This window comes from Chenopodium quinoa, unplaced genomic scaffold, assembly GCF_001683475.1.
Source record: "Chenopodium quinoa cultivar QQ74 unplaced genomic scaffold, ASM168347v1, whole genome shotgun sequence".
In the NCBI taxonomy this organism is placed as follows: domain Eukaryota; kingdom Viridiplantae; phylum Streptophyta; class Magnoliopsida; order Caryophyllales; family Amaranthaceae; genus Chenopodium; species Chenopodium quinoa.
The window spans coordinates 1735037-1758416 of record NW_018743074.1 but is presented as its reverse complement, the minus strand read 5'-3'; the positions used below and the strand labels follow the sequence as shown (position 1 = coordinate 1758416).

The 23380-nt window shown below is 37.8% G+C and overlaps 2 protein-coding genes across 3 annotated transcripts; both read right to left on the bottom strand.

Moving 5' to 3' along the window:
• Positions 1 to 1462: 1462 nt before the first annotated feature.
• Positions 1463 to 2938, bottom strand: LOC110731656 (NDR1/HIN1-like protein 10). The gene has a single exon (XM_021911532.1). The coding sequence runs from the start codon at positions 2595 to 2597 to the stop codon at positions 1608 to 1610; it is 990 nt and encodes a 329-aa protein (XP_021767224.1). The 5' UTR covers positions 2598 to 2938; the 3' UTR covers positions 1463 to 1607.
• Positions 2939 to 4892: 1954 nt separating this feature from the next.
• Positions 4893 to 10580, bottom strand: LOC110731655 (two-component response regulator-like APRR3). Of its 2 annotated transcripts, XM_021911531.1 has the most exons (8): positions 10006 to 10579; positions 8397 to 8558; positions 8179 to 8309; positions 7936 to 8088; positions 7261 to 7381; positions 6792 to 7164; positions 5546 to 6263; positions 4893 to 5388 (listed from the first exon to the last, which is right to left on the bottom strand). In XM_021911531.1, exons 1-8 carry the CDS (start codon positions 10178 to 10180, stop codon positions 5281 to 5283), a joined length of 1941 nt encoding a protein of 646 aa, XP_021767223.1. In that variant the 5' UTR covers positions 10181 to 10579; the 3' UTR covers positions 4893 to 5280. The 2 variants fall into 2 exon arrangements, with proteins under 2 accessions (XP_021767223.1, XP_021767222.1); XM_021911530.1 differs by having other exon boundaries at positions 7936 to 8309; positions 10006 to 10580.
• Between the last annotated feature and the right edge of the window lie 12800 nt (positions 10581 to 23380).

Genomic DNA, 23380 nt, shown 5'->3' with positions numbered 1-23380 from the left:
ATTTAATTGTTATAGAATGAATAACATCTATGGAGAACATGCATATATGTACCAATACCATATATAACTCCATAACCATTAAATATTTGGATATGATGTATATATATATGTAGTTGTGTACGGTCCTCATGATTCTTGCTAACTCACCTTTATTTATGCATAAAATTTGATGATTGTAAACATTTAACATTAAAAAAATCCATTAATTTAAACCTAGAAAAAGAAATAATCCCCTCATATTATTCAATTTATCCAATAAACAAATATTAATTAAATAGAATGAAGGAAATTTATACCCTGTAATCTATAGTGACATTCACACGCAAAATGAGAGAATTAAAGAGAAAAGGTCAACACGTACATCAAATCACCAAAAAAAAGTTGAAATTTTGAAGCATCAAGAGAAAAAGAGTATTTAATACGAGTATGTAAATAACGCACGCTTAAACATTATAGTAACAAATCCAACATCCAACATTTATTTACACAAAATAATGGGTTATCCTTTAATTTATTTGAACTTAAAAAGTTAACTAGATTTTCATTTAAGTTGAAGTGAAAAAGTACATAAAATCAAATAATTTTCCATCCAAAAAAAAAATCTTTTGATGAAGTTGGCAATTTTGGCATATAATATAGATAGGAAAAGTTGGATGAGAAGCAGAACAAAAAAGACGAAGTTCGGCTTATTCAGTGGTAATATTAATTAAGAAGGCTACGTAAGTGTACACTTGTTGAACGTGTGCACAAGTTGTGTCAATTGAATGATAAAAATGAGGCCACTTTTATTAAACTCCAAAATTAGTTGCTCGACATTCGGTTTATTGAAAACTTTGCTTGCCCGCATCTCCCATGCACCGATTTCATTATTTTTGTATGAAATGATAATATGATATGATATGATGCTATTCATTAATACTCACCACCTCATCTGCAGTCACTCCCATACTCCCATCATTATCACTATCCAACTTATTATTTTTACTTGCTTTTACTTGGGGTTCTATTCCAATATTTCAAACTATAAACTTTCCAAATGACAAATTACATATTCATAAAAGATGAAAAATGTTTAATCCCAAGTACGTCTTTACTAATCTTTCTAGGATTTTTGCAATACTCATTCATATTCTTTTTATCATCCATTATGAATACATACAATGTCAAACATAGTATGTGAGATACTATTAGTTTTCTCTCTATTTACGCTTCATAATTTAACCTATGGATGATTAAGGGTATTAATAAATAAATTAATATTGTAATTTGTAAGTGGTGAAAGAAGTACTTTCGAAAGGGATCAAAGCATAAAGATTAAAAAGTGAAAGGGTGTAGTATTTGTTAGTATATGGTAAATTGGATAAATATATATTTACTTACGCTCAAGCGGAATATGAAGTTTGGAAAGAATAAGTAGATAAAAAATAGCACAAATTCAACACCTTACACGAATCACCGGAGATAATAAAGCATCAATACTTTCCTTTACAATTGTTGCACTACTATTGAATTTTAGCCAAGAAATACTTATTACACAAACCTCTGTAAAACCTTAAACTTGCACTCTATAAATAACATTTATAAAGCAAAAATAAAATAAAATGTAATCAAATATCAACATAACAAGGAGGATTTCCAAGCAAAGGTACTTGACCATTGGGATTGCTACCACCACCATTCTTAAACCCTAACATAACATCACATCTTACATAAACCCTACTATGTCCACTCTTAAACCACCCTGCTTTATACCTCACTCTTCCCATCAACACCCAACTCAACCCTACCACCCCATACACCTCGTCGGCCGCTAACCCCTCCACCACCTCAGGCGGTGTAGCTACCGCGGCATCACCACCGATCACCGGAGACATCATCACGGTGCTCCGCTTACGCTGGTGCAATGGCGGGAGGGGAGCCGGCGGTGTGATGGGGTGGTTCCGGTAGTGAACCGCCACGGTGAGGCGGTCGTAGTGGATGGCGGTACGTTTACTAGGGTTACGAGTGAGGATAGTGAGCTGAACGGAGGTGGTGATGAATGACGCCGGCGGGGAGGTGGTGTTGAGGGAGTACACGGCGGCGGAGACGGCGGTGAACTGGGGTTTCGCCGGGCGGTAGAGCAGCCATAATATTAAGACGGTTATGCCTATGAGTATTAATAAGGTGGTGATCACAGCACATAATAGACGTCCACTTTTATTGTCGTCGTCGTCATCGTCATCGTCGCGGTTGTGCTTAGGTGGGGCCCGGGATTTAGGAGGAGGGGAGGTGGGGAGGAAGATTTGTTGAGGTGGTTGAAGAGGTTGTTGAGGTGGTTGTAAAAGTTGTTGAGGTGGCATTGGAGGTTGAGGTTGAGGTTGCGGCGGAGGGGTGGCGGAAGGGGTGGGGCGTTTTTGGAAAGGAGGGTGAGAGCCGCCAGGAGAGAATAATTGCTTTGGTGGTTGAAGAGGTTGTTGTGGGGTGGCAGGTGGATGTTGGTGGGTTGGGGTTACTACATTAGCAGGGTAAGGTGGTTGGTGATCGTCGTAGTCGTCGTCATCTTCGTCGTCCATCTTAGGGAGGTGGTGTTGGCGGGGTGGCTCTTCTCCCGGATACATGGAAGTATGTAGCTAGGAAGATGAGGAGGGATGAAGAGGCGAGGATGGAAGCAAAGGAGGAAGTTATTATTATTTGAGTGAAGAGTGTAGGGAACAGTGTGTGTGGGTGTGTTAAACTCAAGTTGGCAAATGCATGCTTTTTATATGGGTGGAAGATTAAAGTTTGCTTTGCACAAATAATTTCGTTATTAAGTAGCTAGCTATTTGTATGAGTTGTATCAGATAACTAAGAGTCTAAAATCAGTTTGTAATTTGCATTTTTCCATACTCACTTTATGCTTCACAATACTTTATCTATTTTTCTAGTTTCATAATTTGTCCCGCCAACATAATCTTTATTTTGATTCAAAATTTTGTAATAAAGAAAAGAAAATAATTATATAATTGTATAAAAGTCAAAATGTTATAGTTACGCAGTATCTTTAAATGAAGGAAGTTGTTAACCTTTTTCCTTTATTTTTTACTCTCTATATCCCAAATTTATTACGACATTTTTTTTCTAGCTGTCCCAAATTAATTGCAAAACTGTCTTTTTCTTTTTTCACATATTTTATTTGCCAAAATATATTATAAAGTACGGAGTAATTCTTCTTTCTTTCACCCACCTACCAAAGGTGTGTAGCAATCTCAAAATTGAAATGGTGCCCCAATAATGCCGGAATTCTTCTTTCTTTCCTCTCTATTGATCGAGTATTGAGACTATTTACTACATAATTAATCTGCAAACGTACCCATTCGGCCATTCACTCAATTGACTCAACCTAGTTTTTCATTTACTCTAAACCTTATGCTCCACCTAAAAACCACCCAAACTGTTGTGTAACAAAGAAAACATCAACGTTAATTTCTGTTATTGTATCATGATATAATTGAAAATATTAATGTTACACTTATAAAGTTATAATAAAAGTAGTTTAATACGAAGTCCTACGATATTATCCCCCCGGCGTCATTTTCTTCATTTTTTAAAGGGATAGAGCAAAGGAGGAGCACCGACAATTGGATGGAGACGCATCTGCATGAAAAGTAACACGTGGCTGCATTTTCGCATTCGAATTCTCACTAGGTAGTGTGCATGCGCCAAACCCCGACCCTTACTCGTTATCTCCTCTATCCCTTATTTTTTGTCCTACTTTTTTATTGAAAAGAGTTAATGAGTGAAAAAGTTATGGGTTTACTGTAGTAATTGTGAAAGTAAAGATGTAATCCCAACAAATCAAAGTAGTAAGAAGCGAACTTAAAGAAGACAAATTAAAAAGAAAATTGGAGCAAATATTAAAAGACAAAGCAAGGGAGTACTTTGTATCTAAAACTACTCGTAGTACAAATGTACAACAATACGGAGTGTGTTTTAATAACAAAAGTACGGAGTAATAATAGTGGATTGCTCCGTAGTCGTTAAATATCTAATAGTCAACTTTAACTCATATAAGTAAATGAATAATTGCGTAATGGATAATACAAGTAAGTAATTAGACGAATAACCAACTCCATTATTAACAAAGAAAGATTGTAGAGTTAGATTTACTGCTATATAATCCTAATTTGAAATTTATTTTCCTCCATTTTTAAAGAGAGTCTAATAAGCATATGATGTGATGAACTATGAAGTTGACAGCTAAGTTATACAAATTGGTGGCGGCCGTCCAATTGCAAATTAAACAAACAGTACATAAGAATCAGGGAATCGCCCCAAACACACTAATATAGTCGGTCGGTTGACAATAAATCTTGGCATGGTAGGAGAATATATGCTTAATTGACTATCTACTCATCTTTATAGTACAAATCAGAAAAAGCATCAATTTTAATACCTCTTTTATTCTATTTTTATATTTCAATGCTCCCCATTTTACGGTAATGGGTATCTATCTATTTCCTCGTCTCTTGCTTTTAACCAGAATATCAATTTTCTTTTCTTTATTCTATCATAAATAATTTAATTAGTCATGATTTGAAGGGAGGTTGCATTTAATCTGAAGTCCATATGATAGTTATTTGTTGTGACTGTGAGGTTAGAGGGTGGCCGCATAGTGCATACAAAGTATCATCTAAATCCTTCACAATGGCAAAATTAAGCAGTACTCGTACTTGATAGGCGATTCGTCCTTCACAATGGCAAGTTTAAGCTGTATTCGTACTTGATAGGCAGATTCGTAACCAAATAACTCAACATTTCGGAAGAACATCCACCTATCCGGCCCTGAACCCATGGAATTCACCATGTGTAGTAACACAGTACTCTTAAACCCAAGATGCTAACAGCGAGGTTTATTTACCGTTCTACAGATAATGTATACATCAGCAAAAGTATGAAGGCTATATAACACCAGAATCGTGCAAATAAAGGGTGGATGCCATGTACAAATTACAAATTTACAAGACAATTTTCGTTCTTATAGTTGATCAGATAAAGAATGCATGTAATACAGGTATGTATATAATATATAATATCAGAAGCTCGTGAAGATAAACAAATGCTACATATGAGACCATTTTCAGCTACCACAACCCTAACTTTTTCCATGTTCCTAAATTGCTACAAGCTACAGGTATCCGCATCATCAACAATTTCTAGACAACTGGTTTCGTTCATTTGATCCTTTGTTTTTCTTCTACTCGATATAAATGGATGAAGGAAGAGACGAGAAACAAGAGTTTGTTAACAAAAGGGGAAAAATATCTATAGTTTATCATTAGCAAGCACTTGATCGTTTGGGACTTGGCGAACAAATTGTCCTTTCACCCTAGGCCGCTGCTCTGCTAGTTTTTTTCTGCTTTGATACCGCACCTGCATTTATAATCAAATACTTAGTGAGATGATCCACCATTCGACATTGAATATCAAGACATGTAAACATTTAGGCGTATGGTAATCTAGAGATGCACACAAATAGTTCAGGTCAAGTTCATATACCACAAATATTTATCACCTGATGTTTGCTCACCTTTTTCTCAAAGCATCGGTTTTTCCGTTTTTGTAGGAACTTAGCTAGAGCTGCTTCTCTTTCTGCAGAATGAAGACCCATTTTTAACTTGAACTGATCATGTACTAAGGGCTTACAGCTTTCAGTCTCCTCAATAAGGCTCGATTCCTTCATGCCAGGGGCAGTGGCATTAACATCAGTAATCTCGGATGCACTTCCATGTGCACTGAGATTTTGTTGATTACCAAAATCATTACTCTGAGAACTACTGCCACTTGGATCCACGACTTGTGAGCTGCTGTACCCAGATTGATCAGCTGATTCCCTAGCTTTAAGCTCATCCCCAGCTTGGCCACACCCTTGAATAGAGCTATGAGTCCCTGGGTCAGAGAGTTTTGAAGGACTAGTCATAAGAGGTGACTCCTCTCTTTGCAATGCTGAGTTCGGACTTCTTGCTGTTGGGCGTGTGTATGGATTAAATATTGGCTGGAATACAGCACCATAGCTAGCCCAAATACCACTATCAAATGCAAGTCCTGGTAGGGGAACAGGCCCAATTTGATGGTGAGGGGAAACTGGGTCACAATGTGCAGATTGAGGAGCAAGAATGTTGGGTTTGTTTTCCAAATCGCTGCTGCAAGGCTTAGGCCACAGTAGAGAATCAGCAGTACCTTTGATTTTTGGCAGTTCACCACCTGATGACGGGACAGAGGTCCGAGGCTTCTTGATACTGCTATACCTGCAGAAAAAGATATCTCTACATGATTATGTTCACAGCAAGTAATGCCAAAAACCAGTCATAAATGCTACACGCCTACACCAGTATCATGCACCAGTTATATAAGCACACTACTATTAATACGGAAACCTGAACATCTGCAAAAGACTAATACAAACCTCCACAACTGGAAATATATGAGAAAAAAAGCATCCACTCCCCTTGACCCCTTCCCTCCAAAATAATAAACTACACACAAAGCATGTGTCCACTGCCCCACTCTATGTAAGCAATTCTGATGCTTATATCGATATCACAAAACTTGCACTAATCTAAATTGACAGTCAACTCACATCCTTAATTAGTTCCCCAAATCTATAACAATTTCCTCGTCAGGGGTTGCCAAAATCCATTAGAATACTTAACCCTCAATTTTATTGACCATATCTCCTTGGGATACTAGAGTTTCCTATTTTTCACAATGAATCTCTATTAACATGAACAGTAAGAGGAGGGGGAGGGGGGGGGGAGCATGAAATAGTAACTTACCATGAGAAGGCAGAGGCATTAGAATGATTCAGTATTTGCCTCTCATGTACCTCTTTGGTCTCTGAATTGAGAGGTCTTTTTAAAGAAAGTTCTAGTGCAGGAGTAGAATTGTGTCCGTTAAACTCTCCATTGAAACTCTCTCCCCTTGCTGCGCCTTCTTGTTCCTTTATTCTCACAATCAAGTCAACAGCTTCAATTGAAGGTTGAGGAAGATCATGGCCAGCGATTTTAGCTCTATATGTGTGATTTCCTGGGCCTTTGCCTCCATCATCAGTTGCTATACCAGCACAGGATCCATCTTCAACTCTTGGAGAAGTTGAAACATCAACTTCTTTTGATAGTTGAACATTAGATCCTAATTTATCTGTATTGTCTGCAACAAAATGATGATGAGATGCTGATGTCAGTAAGCCCTCTTGGAATCTAGAATCCTGATCAGTGATCTAAGATTTGCCACAAATAAACATACCATCTATGACATTGGTATGTAAGGACAATCCCTCCTCCAATTTGACATCCTTAGCCTGATGTTTATCTTCTCTGCCGTTGACTTCAGTTTCTTCTCCATGATGTTTCATCCGTAAGAGACACTGCAAAATTATCATGAATACATGCTTAGCTTCTGTGGAACACATTGTATCTGGAAACGACGCAAAATTGCTACCTCTTTGTAAAACTTTGTGAATCTAATTTGAGCTGGAATTGACATTTTCCACAAGATTGGCCTCACTCACAAATCAGCTAGTCAGACTCAGGGTTTTTTTTAAACAGATTAAATAGTGATGGTGTCCAACATGTGCATAGAAAAGTGCAGACATAACTGATTGCATGGAAGCTAATGTAAAGGTGGTAAATGGGTCTTTGGGATTGGCTTGAGTCAATTCAGTTCAGGGCATTTGGGGGATGAGTCCATTGGTTCGCAATGTATCCAGACATAATCTATTTCAAATATATTTGATGGAAAAAGATCATTTTAAGCCATATGAGCTTTAGGTGGGTATTACTGTTTCAGTTATGATTTGGGTCAGCTCAGATTTGCCAGGTCTCGATGTTAAACCCTTCAATCCTTCATACCAGAACCAATTCAGCAATACTAAAATAACAAAAAGGATCAGCAGTGTAGCAAGCATGTGTTGACACTCACTTGGGCATCAGTAGCTTTTTCACTGAAGTCACTACTTCTCCAGCTGGAAGAGACATTATCACCAGAGTGATTGGTTGCTTGATTGTTCTCAAATGGGGCCTCAGCTTTATGTTGTCCAATTGTTAAATTTTGAGGATTATTCCCACCATTGTTCTGTGAAAGGAAAGAGCAATAAAATATCAGAAACAGCACTAGAAAGTTAAAATAATTCAACAAAAAGAGGTATAGAAGGTAAGATGATACAGCAAGCCTCTTCCAGACATGGCGCCACAGGTTTTTCAGTTCATTTTTCCTGACAGGCTTTACAAGAAAGTCAGCTGCACCCTTTAATAAGCATTTTAACACCATACTTATTGAATCCTGTGATGACATAACTGCATGATCATTAATAAAAGGTTATTTGCTGGAGAGGAGGAAAAATCCAACAAAAGAACAAAATTGATTGAACTCATGAGACACACTTATAACAGGAATATTTTTGCAGCCATCGTGTTCCATGATTAATGTGAGAAGAGCATATCCAGATATTGATGGCAAATCCAGTTCAGTTAATATGAGGTCTATGCTATTGTGCCAGCGCTTGAGGATTTCCCAAGCCTTCAATCCATCTGAAATAGCAGCAACTGCCAAATAAAAAAAAAAAAAAAAAAAAATGAATAAGAGCCCATTTGATTCAAAATATTCAGCTGGTGCAATCAGAAAAATAGTATAAAGGTTGAATGAAACATGATGGCGAAGAGTAAAAGGGAAGAATAAAAACTCAGCATATAACACAAGTTTTAAAGCTTGAAAATACGAGGAAGGTGGAGAAAGGGGGACAAATAAAAGATGTACGGATATAGTACTAAGCTGCATCGCTACAATATCAGCCAACTCCAAGGGAGTTTGGTGTCCACCTAAAATGCTCTTATTACGTTCACTTCAAAAATGATTGTTGAACGTGTTTTTTTTTAACTTAAAAGCACACATTGTGTGCATATAGATCTAGAGCTAGCGATTGAGCAACCACACACCAAATCAACAAAATGCAATGTAGCCACGTACGACTACTACTACTACGTAAAGATTCCACGTACTAAAATCACTACGTAAACATGCCACCACCACCTACTACTACTACGTAAAGATTTCACGTACTAATACTACTACGTAATAATTGTTACGATTACACTACACAAAGTTTCCATCACTTCTACTATGTAAGTATGTAACAATTCCATTGCTACTAACTAATACACTGTAGTCCACAACTACTACTACTCCTACTACCAGGATACTAGCATACAAAAGCTTTTTTTAAAGTAAAACTCAATCTTCAACATTCAACAAAAAGGTTAAAAAAAAAATTAGGAATCTTGTGAAAGCACTAGATTCAGAAGCATCTAAAATCCATTCACTAAAGTTCAGTCTACAAACTTAAATCCTGGTACAGTGGTACCATCTCTAATTCAAGCATCACTGAGCAAAAAAATTTCCTAACATAAAGAATTGAGAACTTGCAAACATCAGAATGTTGCTCACAAACTCCACAAACCTAACCATTCCTAACCCCCAGTTTTATCATTTTGTGAACCCGATTTTCGCTTTTGGTGGAAGAGAGGTCAACATAATGGACCACCCAATAGTCTCTTGTCATGGTCAGATGAGATAACCATACCGAATGTCCGAGGCTACTCCTATTACTGTCAATTGGTTTTGAAATGTAGATCTCAGTTTGACTCCCACCATTTTCATAAACAGATCACCCCCTTTTTCACTACTCCGTAATCATTCAAAAATTAAACAAATCAACAATCTAATTTATTAACAATTTTTTTACAGAATTGAAACTTCACCAGCTAAATTTCACAACATCAAAACTCAATTACATCCACTTCTAAACTTCAACTTAAAACACAAGTCATTTTCATCAAATTCTATAAATATCTCACAGTAATTAACCATTCTAACTACCCCCATCACCAAAAAATTACCATCCCTTCAAAAATCACATGAAAAAACAATCAATTCAATAAACCCAGCAAAATTCAATCTAAACAACAAAAATTGATTCAATTGATTAATTTATACCTTTGTAATTATATTTGCGAAGAAGGGCACCAATAATATGACGAGTAGAATCATCAGCTTCAACAAGAAGAACTCTGAGCACCATTCTTGGCATTATATTCTCCCATTTCAAATCTTCTGACCCATTTTCTCTCTCCTCTTCTTCTTCCTCGACCTCCATTACCACCACATCCATGTCTTTACCAATTTACCCCCTCTAAATTTAATCTAAATTCAATCAAAAAATTTATAAAATTAACCACCCCCTTTATCTTCTACAAAATACCCACAAAACCTAATTATAAACACTTCATTCTCCATTCTACAAACCCAACTAATTTTTCACTTTTCTTCTTTCTTTCACTGTACATTGACCCATCATCTTCTTCTTCTTATTTTTTTAATAATTAATTTCCTATTTTGGAAAAAATCCAGAAATTTCTCGAAATATCTAGAGGGTAATAAACGATCTTTGTTCGGCTAAATGATGTTAATTTTGTAAAAATTAAAAATTGAGAAGTTTTTAGAGAATTGTAGTTTCAAGTTTGAAGAAGAAGAAAGGAAGTCTCTTTAAATTAGAGCCGCAAAAAACGCAGAAAATATCTGCTGAGAAGAAGAGAGAGAATATGAGACAGAAATCAAAAGCGGGGCCGCCATTGGTTTCTGGTTGGTTGATGCTGAGTTGTCTTATTGCTGATCACTAGTTTTCATTTCTATCGCACATGCTTTCTTTTTTTTAGTAGGCGTACGAATTACTGAGTGAAGGTTTTTTTGATCTTCTTACGACTATAATGATGTACTGATGTGCACTACTATGGCCCCTATCTCACTCTTGTTACACGTAACACCATTAGTAGATGGCGTCTGAAATTACCATTCATAAAGTAAAGCTGAGTTAACGAGTTAGACAATGTAAGAATTGGAAAAGTAAGGGAGTTTTATTTTACCAACAGAGCTCATTGTGAAGATTGAATTAAATCTTATTGGAATGTATTTTTCTTACCACTACACTATTACTTTGTTGGTTGATTTACAAATGAAACTACTAAAAATGCATGTATAGAGTTATTGACAATGTATACGGGTATCAATGAATACTAGAGTTATTTGTATATACTTTGATAGGGTTATTAATTGGATTACCACATAAGATGAATTATATACAACGAGAGTACTTCTAATTCAATAAATTTGATATGTTTCGATAAAGTTGTAGGAGGACTTGCCTACAATGATTTAAGGGTTTATTAATTACGACTTTCCTTTATTGGTAGTTGGTTGATTAATTTATTTGTCTAGCTAGATGAATTAAATAGTAGATACTTTAACAACTCTTTAAATTATCTCTTTTACCAAACATCAAAATAGTTTATTGTAATAATTGCTCAAATAGCTCTTTTATACAACAAAAAGAATTTGATATCGCTCTTTAGCCATCTAATTGTTCCTATAAACAAAAAACCCAACAATCATCACTATCAAACAGAGTCATTATATATACTGTTATGTAAAATATTTTAAACTAATCTTTATACTCTGTATATTACTATATTAGCAAATGTGTCAATCAAACTATTGCGACTGAACAGTATAGTGCGAAGTTGAGTCCGGTGAGAATGTGAGATCTTTCGCTCCATCATTTTTATGAACCCATAAATATACTGCCGTATCTTAAAAAGGATGGTGTAATATTTGCTGGGCTCAGCATTGAGGCACGTATCATGCAAGTTTGGTTGCTCGGGCCCAGAGTTGGATATTTTTTTTCTCGCACATGGTTACGTCAACCAAGGTACTTGGTTCTTTGGTTATGATTGTGACACGTGTTGGGCTATTTTTTTCAATCATTTGATTTAATTAATGGTTCTCATTTGTCTGACCTTAAAGCGCGGTTTTTTTAATATTTTTTTCCTCTTATGTTTAAAACTGAAATGGACGAGGAAAGACCAAAAAATTTTAATGACTAAGTGTGTGTTCCGATTTATTGAAAATAACTAAACTGATTGGAATTGAAGTGAATTGATTGGAGTTAAGCTGAACTGATTGGAGTTGAACTGAATTAAACTAAAATCTTTAACTATGGATTAATGATTTTTAACTATGAATTAGTAATGATATTAATCCACTAATAATTATGGAAAATAAAATGAAGTTCAAAATTAATCCACTAATAGTTTTTTTTTTCGATTTTCAATTTTCATGTCAATTAATGCCTCCTGTGAAATTAATCTACTGTAATAGTTTGACTGTTAAAAAATGAAAAAAAAAAAAAAAAAAAAACCAAACAAACAAAATATCATTAGCAATATCATTATTATTATCATTAGCAATATCATTAGATATAATGATGAACTTAAAAAGATCGGCCCAAAGACATGCCTAAACTAAATTGTCATTAACAATATCATTAGCTAAATCATATAAAATAAATAAATTAGCAAAAGAACTGAAGTGAACTGATTGGAGTTTAACTGAACTAAACTAAATTAAAATTAAGCTGAACAGAACAACACCTAATCCGTTTTTTTTTTTTAACTGAGTTATATCACTTTTCTAAAACAAGAGTTTTAAATTAGTTGCATCACTTTTCTTTTGAATTGATATAAATTCTCTCTATTTCTCCTATTACATGGGTCTTATTTATTTTTTCACTCTACATTTCTCTATTCCAAAAATTGTCCAAGTATCGTGAAAATTAAAATGATGCAACTTAATAAAAACGAAGGAAGTAATGTAAAATCTAGTATTGTACTCCGTAGTTCGTACCCTGGATATGAAGGATATTACGTGAAGTTTCTTGATGTCTTTGTAAGGGAACACTAGTACATAAATTCTTGGCCTCCACTAGCTATAGTCCATAAGGACTCAACTAAGGTTATTTTCATAAATTGACCAAAAAAAAAAAAAAGAAAAGAGTATCCTACCTGTATACTAAAATTTAGTACCATCGAGATATATATGTAAGACCATCTTTAGTAGTATCTAAATACCATCCTACGATAAATTGGTATTGTTCTAGTACTGCGGTTGGTAGCATATTTAACAAATATTGTTGTTGGTATATGTTATTATATTGTTAGTATCTTAACCACGTCTATTTTGTATTTGTTGGTATCTCAGATGCGTCGATTTGGTATCAGAGTCATATGGTCAAAAGTTAAACTAAGTTGTTAATTAAGTTAATAATTAAGTAAAACTGGAGAATACTAGGCCTTCTACTGAGTGTAAGGAATCTGATTTTAAGCATTATTATCATATTCCTAAAAATACTAGTAATTTTGGCCCATTCCTTAATTATATAGTAGATCAAATTGGTGAATTAAGATCAGAGGTTGATAACGTACATGCTCGTGTATTAATATCGAAAACAAGATATCAATAACCACAACCGGTATTAATAAAAAAGTAAGTTATTTAAAAGAACAAGTTAAATAAGTATAACTTGTTTTAACAAACGAAGTTAGACATCAATCTAATAAAGAAGTATCACCTTATAAGGAAAAAATCATCCCTTATAATTAAATATAAGTATCCTTTTCAAAATCTAGATAAAAATAAAAATTTTAATGTTTCACTCCCTAAAAGACCCACTAGTGAAAAAGAAAAGAACAAAGAGACTAAAGATGAGCCATTATCTTCAGGAAAAAACGCTTGAAGAATTACAAATCTTATTTGATAAAGAAGAAGACCCTGATAAGCTAAACAAAATCATGAACTTAATTTATGAAAAAGGGATTACTTCTGAAGTAGAAGAAAATAATTATGTTTCTTTAGAAGAAGATTTATACCAACAAATGGGATTAATGAAGTTAGATGGTCTAGACTTTTTGTCTATAGAAGTTATTCAACAAAAGATTGAAAACAAATTAGGTAAAAGAGTGATGGATAATAATGATGTTGGAGAAGAAATTATGAGTGAAAATAATAATAACAATGTTATCCAAAGACCTAGGTATCAAGGAGAAGGAAGTTATACACAACCAAGATACATACCAGGGAAGACTACCCGATTTAGTGTTAAGGTTATGCCTAATCAAATACTTAACACAAGAAGTGACTCTTGAACCTATAAGTCAAACAGGTTATAAGCTTAAATTAGATGGTGTAAGAGATACACGAGATGTTTTAGATCAATAGAAGAAAAGTATGAGTAGTGTACTTAATTTAAACACTAAATGGACTTTTGAAAATTTCTTAAACTATATAGAACATAGTTTTTATGGTTGTGTAGAAGATTGGTATGATGGTATAGATGAAGAATTCAAAGCCACATTAAGAGCTAGAGAATCTCCTACTATAATGTTTAGACAGTTATATCATTACATCGAGTTAGAACTCATTGGTTTTAGAGCTGATCCTAAAGAAAAACGGATGGAATATTAAAGAATGTTAAGTAATTTGTCCATCTGTAATATGAAATATGTCAAGAGCTACATTATAGAATTTGAAATATATTATTATAAAATTGGTGAAAATGAAACAAATCTCGGAATGTTCTATGATAAATTACCAAGTCCTCTTAATGAAGAAATTAGTGAAAAGTATCAAGATTGGAGAGAAAAATTCTTAGCTAGGGATGCCCTAGGTAATAGAATTGTTTTTCTAAGAAAATGGATTGAAAAAAAATGTAGAGAGGTTGCAGGAACTCAACAAATGAAGAGACAATTTTTCACTTGTTGGGATTTCCCAAATAACTATGAATGTGAAAGAACAAACTATAACAAGAGAAGAAACTATAAGAAAAATAAATTCGATAGATCAAGAGGAGAAACCTATAAGAAGAAGTAATAAAAACATAAATATAGAAAACCCAGTAGGTTTTTCAGAAAGGCAGCATATTGTCCTGAGAAAAAGAAAACATGCAAATGTTGGTCTTGTGAAGAATTAGGACATTATGCTAATGAATGTAAGAAAGTTGATCATAAACTAATGGAAGCCTTAGGTAGTTGGGATTATGTAGAAATTCCAGAAGACGAGGCTTTAAGTAATAATAAAGGAATACTAGAGATAATAGAGGAGAAAATGAAAATAATGAATAACCTAAAGATAGTGAGTTTGAAGATGAAAATTATGAAAAAATAAATAATATGATGGAAGGAAAAGTATTAGAAAACTCAGAATCAGATGATAATGAGGATAAAAGTAAAACGACTAATGGTCAACTAAAAAGAGTTGAGTATTTAATAGAAGATAAAGACCTATATTAAATGAACAATGAAAGTTGGAATTTTCCCCAGATTACTAAAGATAAAATATTTAAAACTTCTTTCTTTAAAACTAGAGCTAAATATGTATGTGAAGAAATGGAAGGAAGTATAGTAATCGAAGGTTGTGAAAAGAAAATAGCAGAAATTAATATCATAAACTGGGAAAGCATTAAGAACCGTAAAGAAAAAGGAAATTATAGTTATTTTTGTATTGGTACAGTACAAGTATACATAACACCTTTACAAGATTTTGGCAAGGATGCTAAATGTCTAAGCTTTGTTTGTGATGTTAGACATAAAGAGTACTATAATCAAATAATTAGTGGTATCACATGTAATTTAAGTCAAGGAACAATAAGCTATACATGTGAACCTAGATATTATGTGAGCTTAGAAGATTCATTTGCCTCAAAGTTTTTAGCTATTAAACTATTAACTGATGGAGTAAAAATGCATAAAGGAACTCGACCTATACAGTTAAGATAGAAGGTAGTCTATAAGTTGGTAAATACTATAGATTCATCTTTCAAGAAACAAATACTCGATGCTCAGAAATATGAGCAAGGAGGAGGCCCTAAGAAGAAAATTACCCCTATAAAAGTAAATCCTGATGAGATTGAAATTGAAAAAACTTGGGAAGAATTCTTCTTGAATCCTGCAGTTAATAATAGGTCAAGTAAGCTGTTAATTGATGAATCAGGATTGCTTCATATTGGGATAATTACTAAACCCAAAATACAGAGAAGTATGAGTCTTAGATCACCAAGTCTAAGTAGACAAAATTCAACTATAATAAAGATGAAAAAACAAGTCGATGAAAAGCCAGAAGAGGATGAAGAAGAAATATTAGCATTAATAAAGAAGCTAAATGAAGAATATGAAATTCAGAAAGTTTTAAAACAACCAGCAAGACATAGTATTGATATTGGTTCATATTCTATTGAGGATCTAAATAATCATATTTTTGACAAAAGAAAGGTAATAGGATATAAAACCAAAACTGTGAGTGAACCAGTATATGAAGACGAGGTTAATATGCAAATGGAAGCTTGTAATGAAATAACCAGTACTAATACTAATAGCATTTATATTCCAATTGATATATGCATTGAAGACTATAATAAATATAAATTGTGTGCATATATTGATAGTGGTTGTTCTACATATTTTGGAAAACGATCATTATTTCCAGAATTCTTGTGGAAAAAGGCTAAAAATTCAATGCAAGTTAGAATTGCTAATAATAGTGTCATGATGCATACGGAAATAATTGAAGAATTACCAATAGAAATTGGAGGAGTTCAATGTGTTATTCCTATTTTATGGGCAACTGATCAACCTAATCATAATATGATAATAGGAAATAACTTTCAAAGATTATACTCTCCATGCACTCAAACCATTGATCAAATTATCTTTACTATTAATGGTCATTATGTTCCTATACAGAAAATAACAAAAGCTTATACTCATCAGACTATGGAATTTACGTGCATCCAGTGTGGTGATAGGGTTACACTACACAACCACTAGTGGAAAAAACGCTATTAGCAACTGACAAAAAGTGACTTTTAGCAAATGGCGCGTAAGGCTGCTATTGCGGGGCTACTAATGAGAATATTATTTGCAACTAGCATTGGCCAATTGCTAATAGTACTTTTTCGCAAATGGCATAAGTATTAGGCCAGTTGCTAATAGTACTTATTCGCAACTGGCGTAGTACTAGGCCAGCTGCTAATAGTGTTTATCTGCAACTGGCGTAGTACTAGGCCAGCTGCTAATAGTGCTTATTTGCAACTGACGTAGTACTAGGCCAGCCGCTAATAGTCCTTTTTTTTTATTAAAAAAAAAACTATTAGCAGCTAGCATAGGAGTATGCCAGTTGTGAATAGTAATTTTTTGGGAAATTCTACATGGTGGCCCTAAGTTTTGACCTAATCTATACGGTGACATACCAAACTTTTTCATTCTACGCTATGACACTAAGTTTTTGTTTATTCTACGCAGTGGCACAATTAAGCCTTTAAGCTAGCCATTTAGACCCTGAGCATGTTTTATTAACCATTCTAATTGAAATTACTAACCTAACCCCTACTCTAATCAAAATTACAACTAAACTAATTTAAAAGGAAAGAAAACCAATTAAAAAGTCCATTGCAGCTTTGATTTCAACTAAGAAAATTGCACTTCGATTTTTTATTTCAATTTGTACTAAGAAGTCTGATTAGGGGATTTTCATCCACCAATCACCGTCTGACAAGTGGACCAACCAGGTTCCGCCACGTGTCTTTCACGTAGGCCAATAGGAGCTTGCCACGTGTCAATCACAGATACGTCCTCTACGGACCAATCAAGGCACGCCACGTGTCCACCCATGCCAAATGGGAAAACCGGCCATCAAGGCCCAATCCAGTCTAGAGGCCCGATCAGCCCTAGGTTTACCTTAAACCTAGGATGGGCACGTTTCCCAAGGTTATAAATACCTCCCTTAATCCTCATTAAGAGGGGGATAAAAAAAAACACATTAATTACACACAGTAATAACCGGCTGATCTCGCTAACAAAGCAGATTACCAACACTAAGCACTCTCACCTAGAGAGACCTTATTACTTTAATTTCCGTATTAATTACTCCTTAATCAGGTACTAACTTGACCGTTGGAGGCGGAGCTCTCAGGAGTCTCCGTTATTTTGCAGGTACAGGCGTCCGGTTCCAGTCTCGGAATTGTAACTCTCCCGCAGGACATCAGAAAACCCCGAAACATTTGGCGCCGTCTGTGGGGAGAGTACTTCAGAGATGGCATCCAAGTCTGTACCGACTCCAGAAGAGAGGCGTCCCCTAGACGACCCTCAAGTTCAGTCGGACCATGATACCGAAAGTGAATTTGAAGTTGAAACTCATACAGCTCCAGACGGGACCCTAAGGGCCCGACGTACCCGTCATACCGAAAGGAGGGAACGGGAGCATCTTCAAACAGGAAGCGAGCCAGCAGGCGCACCGCTTGCTCGGCAACAGCCGACTGATGGGTCTGCTCCCATCACAAGGAACGAACTCATGACCTTCATGAGGGACTTCAAGGGAGAGATTCAAGAGTTGATCAACAAAAAACCGCCTGCTTCAGTCAAAGAGCAGTCGGCCAAGAAACCTTCCACTTCACTGAAGAGGAAGCCAGTTCAAGGGCGAGAGGCGACTCCTCATCCTAAATCCAAGAAGCGGGAGACACCTGCTCTTGATTTCACAAAATTCCGTTATCCTACGGGAAATAGGAAACCGGTTCGTCATATTCAGGCGGACGGGTCAAAGCAAACGTTCACAGATGCTCGGCTCCTGCTAGAGCAGAAGAAGAGTGACCGATTATCAGAGTCGGCTTCTACTTCAAATTTTCAAGACAGTTTGCGAAATGCCTCGATGAGGCATACTCAGTCGTACCATGAGAGTCAGTCAGGCGGCACCTCCCGTCAGTCCGGCTTTCATAGTGCCCAGGCGGTACCAAACTTACCATTTGTGCCGCAACAACAGTATTTTATGCAGCCACCTCCATTTGGTGGACCTGCAGCAAAAAACGTCCAACCTATGGACTGGCAGCTACGGTTGCTTAGACTTGGTGAACAGCCGTCGGCCTTCTCCAAGGAAATTACTGAAGCCGCTCAGCCGGCCAAAGTAAAAAATGTTCTAGTAGGCGCCTATGACGGCACTACTAACCCAGAAGACCATCTGATGGCATTCACCAACCTGATGTACCTTCAAGGGTTGGATGATCCCACTTGGTGCAAGTGTTTCCCAGCGACTCTCAAGGGAATTGCACAGCAATGGTTCGGCAACCTGCCGACTGGTTGTGTAAACAGCTTCAGGACGCTTGCTTACTTATTTGCTTCCAACTTCGCTATGAACATCCCTGCGAAGAAAACGACCCTTGATTTGGGAACAATTCAGCAGGGCGAGAAGGAGGGGCTTCGTTCTTACATCAGGCGGTTCAACCTGATGAGAATACAGATTCAAGGGTTACCGGATGAGGTAGCTTATACTGACTTTTTTAGAGGTCTCAAAGACGGGTCTACCTTCAAATTTGATTTAGTTCGAAAAAGGGTGGCGACTCTTCAAGAGGCCTTGATTGAAGCAGAAGCCTATATACAGGCGACTGATCTGTGTACGATAAAACAGTCGGACGGGAAGAGGTTCGACAAAAGAGAGGGACGACAGAAACAGTCGTCCAACAAAGATGAGAAAAGAAAAGAGGTCTGGGCGGCTGATTCCTCTAAACAGCCGGCTCAGAAAAAGAAAAAAGAATTCAAACCATACTCCCCAAAGTATGTGTTTAGCAAGGATAACCAGTTTATCCTAAAAGAAATAAAGGGACGATTCTCAATTGAGAAGCCGCTCCCCATGAAGGGTTCTGCAAGCAACCGGAACCAAGACAAAATCTGTGCCTATCATGATGACGTTGGACATCACACCAATGACTGCATCAGTCTCATGCGGTACCTAGACCGCTTGGCTGAGCAAGGTGATCTTGACACTTATGTCAAGAAATCTACGGGGAACACCTCCTCAAAAAAGCAGTCGGCCAAAAAGAATCAACAGGCCGACAGTTCCGATACTGATGATGCAGTCGTCTACACCATTGCAGGCGGCTTCTCAGGAGGCGGCCCCACTATTAAGGGCAACAAAGATAATATAAGGCGGTTAGATGTAAATTCTGTTCACCAAGAACGGCCGTCCAAATATACTTTTCCTGAGATTGTCATCACTGAAGAGGATCTAGGAGGGGTAAGGGGGCCGCATGACGACCCTCTCGTTATTGAATGTAAAGTGGCCAACCAGAGAGTTGGCCGAATCCTCATAGATACCGGGAGCTCCTCAGATCTCATCAGCAGCAAATGTCTGTCAAAACTGAAATATCAGACGGACTGCATACATCCGGCCTCCCACCCTTTAATAGGGTTTGGAGGAGGAGTCGTCCACCCACTGGGACGAGTAGATTTACCCATTCGCCTGGGCGAAAAAGGGGAAGGACGACACATGGTAGTCCGGTTCCTAGTAGTAGAGGAACTCTCGGCCTACAACATGATTCTGGGTCGACCAACCCTGAATAATTCCAAGGCTGTTATAATCCCGTCTCTTATGCTGCTTAAGTTTGAGAGGGATAATGGAACAGTCGGCTCCCTAAGGGGAGATCAGAGGATGGCCCGAGAGTGCTATCTCTCGGATGTCAAGCCCACTGTTATGGCCACTGGGTCAAGTGGAGGAAAAACAGACCTTGACAATGTCAAGGAGAGTGCGCCTGTTCAAGAAACAGGCGACAAAAAGAGAAAGGCGTCCCAGACAGAGTCCGCAAGAAAAGCAAGAAAATAGCAATCATTGGCAGAGGAGCGGCCGGATGAGTTCCGCCCTCAGCCGGCTGGTGAGCATGCGGACCTGATATTAGACGACTCACGTCCTGACCGAACAGTCAAAGTTGGGACGACTGCTCTGAGAAACCTTGGTGACGACCTTCACAACCTGTTGAAAGAATACAAGGACATCTTTGCATTTGAAGTCCATGAAATGCCAGGCATTAGTCCTGATCTGGCGGTACATAAACTTGCTGTGGATCCGAAAAAGAAGCCGGTACGGCAAAAGAAGCGGAACCATGGCGAAGAAAGAAGTCAGGCGGCAGCCGCCGAAGTTAAAAAATTACTTGATGCAGGGTTCATTCGGCAATGTTACTTCCCAGACTGGGTTGCAAATGTGGTGCTTGTTAAAAAGCCGAATGGCACCTGGCGAATGTGTGTAGACTACACAGACTTAAACAAGGCGTGCCCCAAAGACAGTTACCCTCTGCCTAAAATTGATAACCTGGTCGACTCAACAGCCGGCCATGCCTTGATGAGTTTCATGGACGCCTATTCTGGTTTCCATCAAATTCCCTTATGGAAGAAAGATCAGGAGAAGACGGCCTTCGTCACTGATCAGGGGTTATACTGTTACACGGTCATGCCGTTTGGTCTTAAGAATGCCCCGGCTACCTTCCAACGAATGATAAACACAGTGTTCTTTGATCAGATTGGGAGAAACGTCGAGGCATATATTGATGATATGATTGTCAAGACTAAACTTCAGAAAGATCATCTGACGGACCTCCGAGAAACTTTCGCCACACTCAGGCGGCACCATGTCATGCTCAATCCCAAGAAATGTGTATTTGGAGTTGAGTCTGGGAAATTTCTCGGATTCCTTATCAATCAGAGAGGAATAGAGGCGAACCCTGAGAAGGTACAGGCGGTCATTGACATGCAGTCGCCTCGTACCGTCCGAGAGGTTCAGAAGTTAACAGGTTGTCTGGCGGCCTTGGGGAGATTCCTAAGCCGATCAGGCGACAAATGCCTATACTTTTTCCAGGCAATTAAGAAAAAGGCAAGGTTTGAATGGGGGCCGGATGCTGAGGCCGCCTTCCAGAAATTAAAGGTTCACTTGCATTCCTTGCCGAGGCTGGTCAGCCCTTTGCCCAAAGAAGATCTCTACATGTACCTGACCGTCTCTGATCATGCGTTAAGCGCTGTGCTCCTTGCTGAAAGGGACGGCTGTCAGCTCCCGGTCTACTTTGTCAGTCACGTACTGAAAAATGCCGAGTTGAGGTATCCCCTAGTGGAGAAATTTGGTCTTGCACTCTTCATGGCTGTTAAAAAATTGAAGCCCTACTTTTTGGCACATGCAGTCGTCGTGTATACCGACCAACCAATCAAACGGCCCCTTACCATCATGGAGTCGTCAGGACGAATGATCAAATGGGCCATAGAAATACAGAGCCTCGAAGTTACGTTCGAGCCTAGAAAAGCAGTGAAGGGGCAAGCCTTTGCTGACTTTATTGTAGAGATGACTCGTCCTCCTGACTCTCAAGTTCCAGACCAAGTATGGAAGGTATATGTGGACGGAAGCTCTACTTCAAATGGTTGTGGAGCAGGCGTTGTATGTCAATCTCCAGAGGGCGACAGGTTCGAGTATGCTCTACGCTTCAGTTTTCAGGCTTCAAACAATGAGGCAGAATATGAAGCTTTACTAGCCGGGATCCGCATGTGCAAGGCGGCAGGGGCAAGAAAAATAGACGCCTGTTCAGATTCACAATTGATAGTGAGTCAGTACAATGGCGAATACGAAGCAACCCATCCGGCCATGATCAAGTATTTACAGGCGGTCCGACAAGCAGTCGGCTCCCTTGATGATTTCCATCTGATCCAAGTGCCGAGATCAGAAAACAACCAGGCAGATGCACTGTCAAAATTAGCATCATCCGCCTCCTCCGATACTCCTCGAACTGTTTTTTGGGAAGTAATGGAGAAGAGAAGCATCGAGGAAAACCCTATTGGAGTCCTAGACAGAAGCTCAACCTGGATGGATTCAATCAGGGCATATCTGACAAACGGTGCACTGCCGGATGATCCTCAACAGGCGGCAGCACTGAAAAGACGAGCCACCAATTTTGAAATTATAAAGGGAGAACTTCACAAAAGGGGGTACCTACAACCCTTCTTAAAGTGTGTTACTCCTGAAAAGGGACGAGAGATACTAGACGATCTCCACTCTGGTTACTGTGCTTCACATATAGGTGGAAGGACGCTTGCTCAACGGGCAAGGCGGCAGGGCTACTTTTGGCCTACTTTGGAAGCAGATGCAATGGAGATGGTGAAAAAATGTGACAAGTGCCAAAGGTTTGGCAAATTAATTCACCGTCCGGCTACTGACCTCACTACCATTCACAGCCCACTACCGTTTGCTAAGTGGGGCATGGACATTCTGGGTCCATATACGCCTGCTACAGGCGGCAGAAGGTATATACTTGTTGCCGTTGACTACTTCACTAAATGGGTAGAGGCGGAGGCTGTAAAGGGAATCAAGACGAAAGATGTAATTTCATTCATTTGGAAAAACGTCATCACTCGGTTCGGGGTTCCCATGTCTATGGTTTTTGATAATGGTCCCCAATTTGAGACGCCTGTTCTCAAAAGCTGGTTGGGTGACCAAGGAATTGCAAGCTGGTCCACAAGCAAACGGCCAGGTAGAAGCCTTTAATAAAATCATCTCAGACGGTCTCAAGAAAAAGATTGAACGAGCAGGCGGCCTATGGGCGGATGAACTACCACATGTTCTCTGGGCCATTAGGACGACTGAAAAAGGGGCGACTGGAGAAACTCCATTCCTCCTAACTTATGGTGCA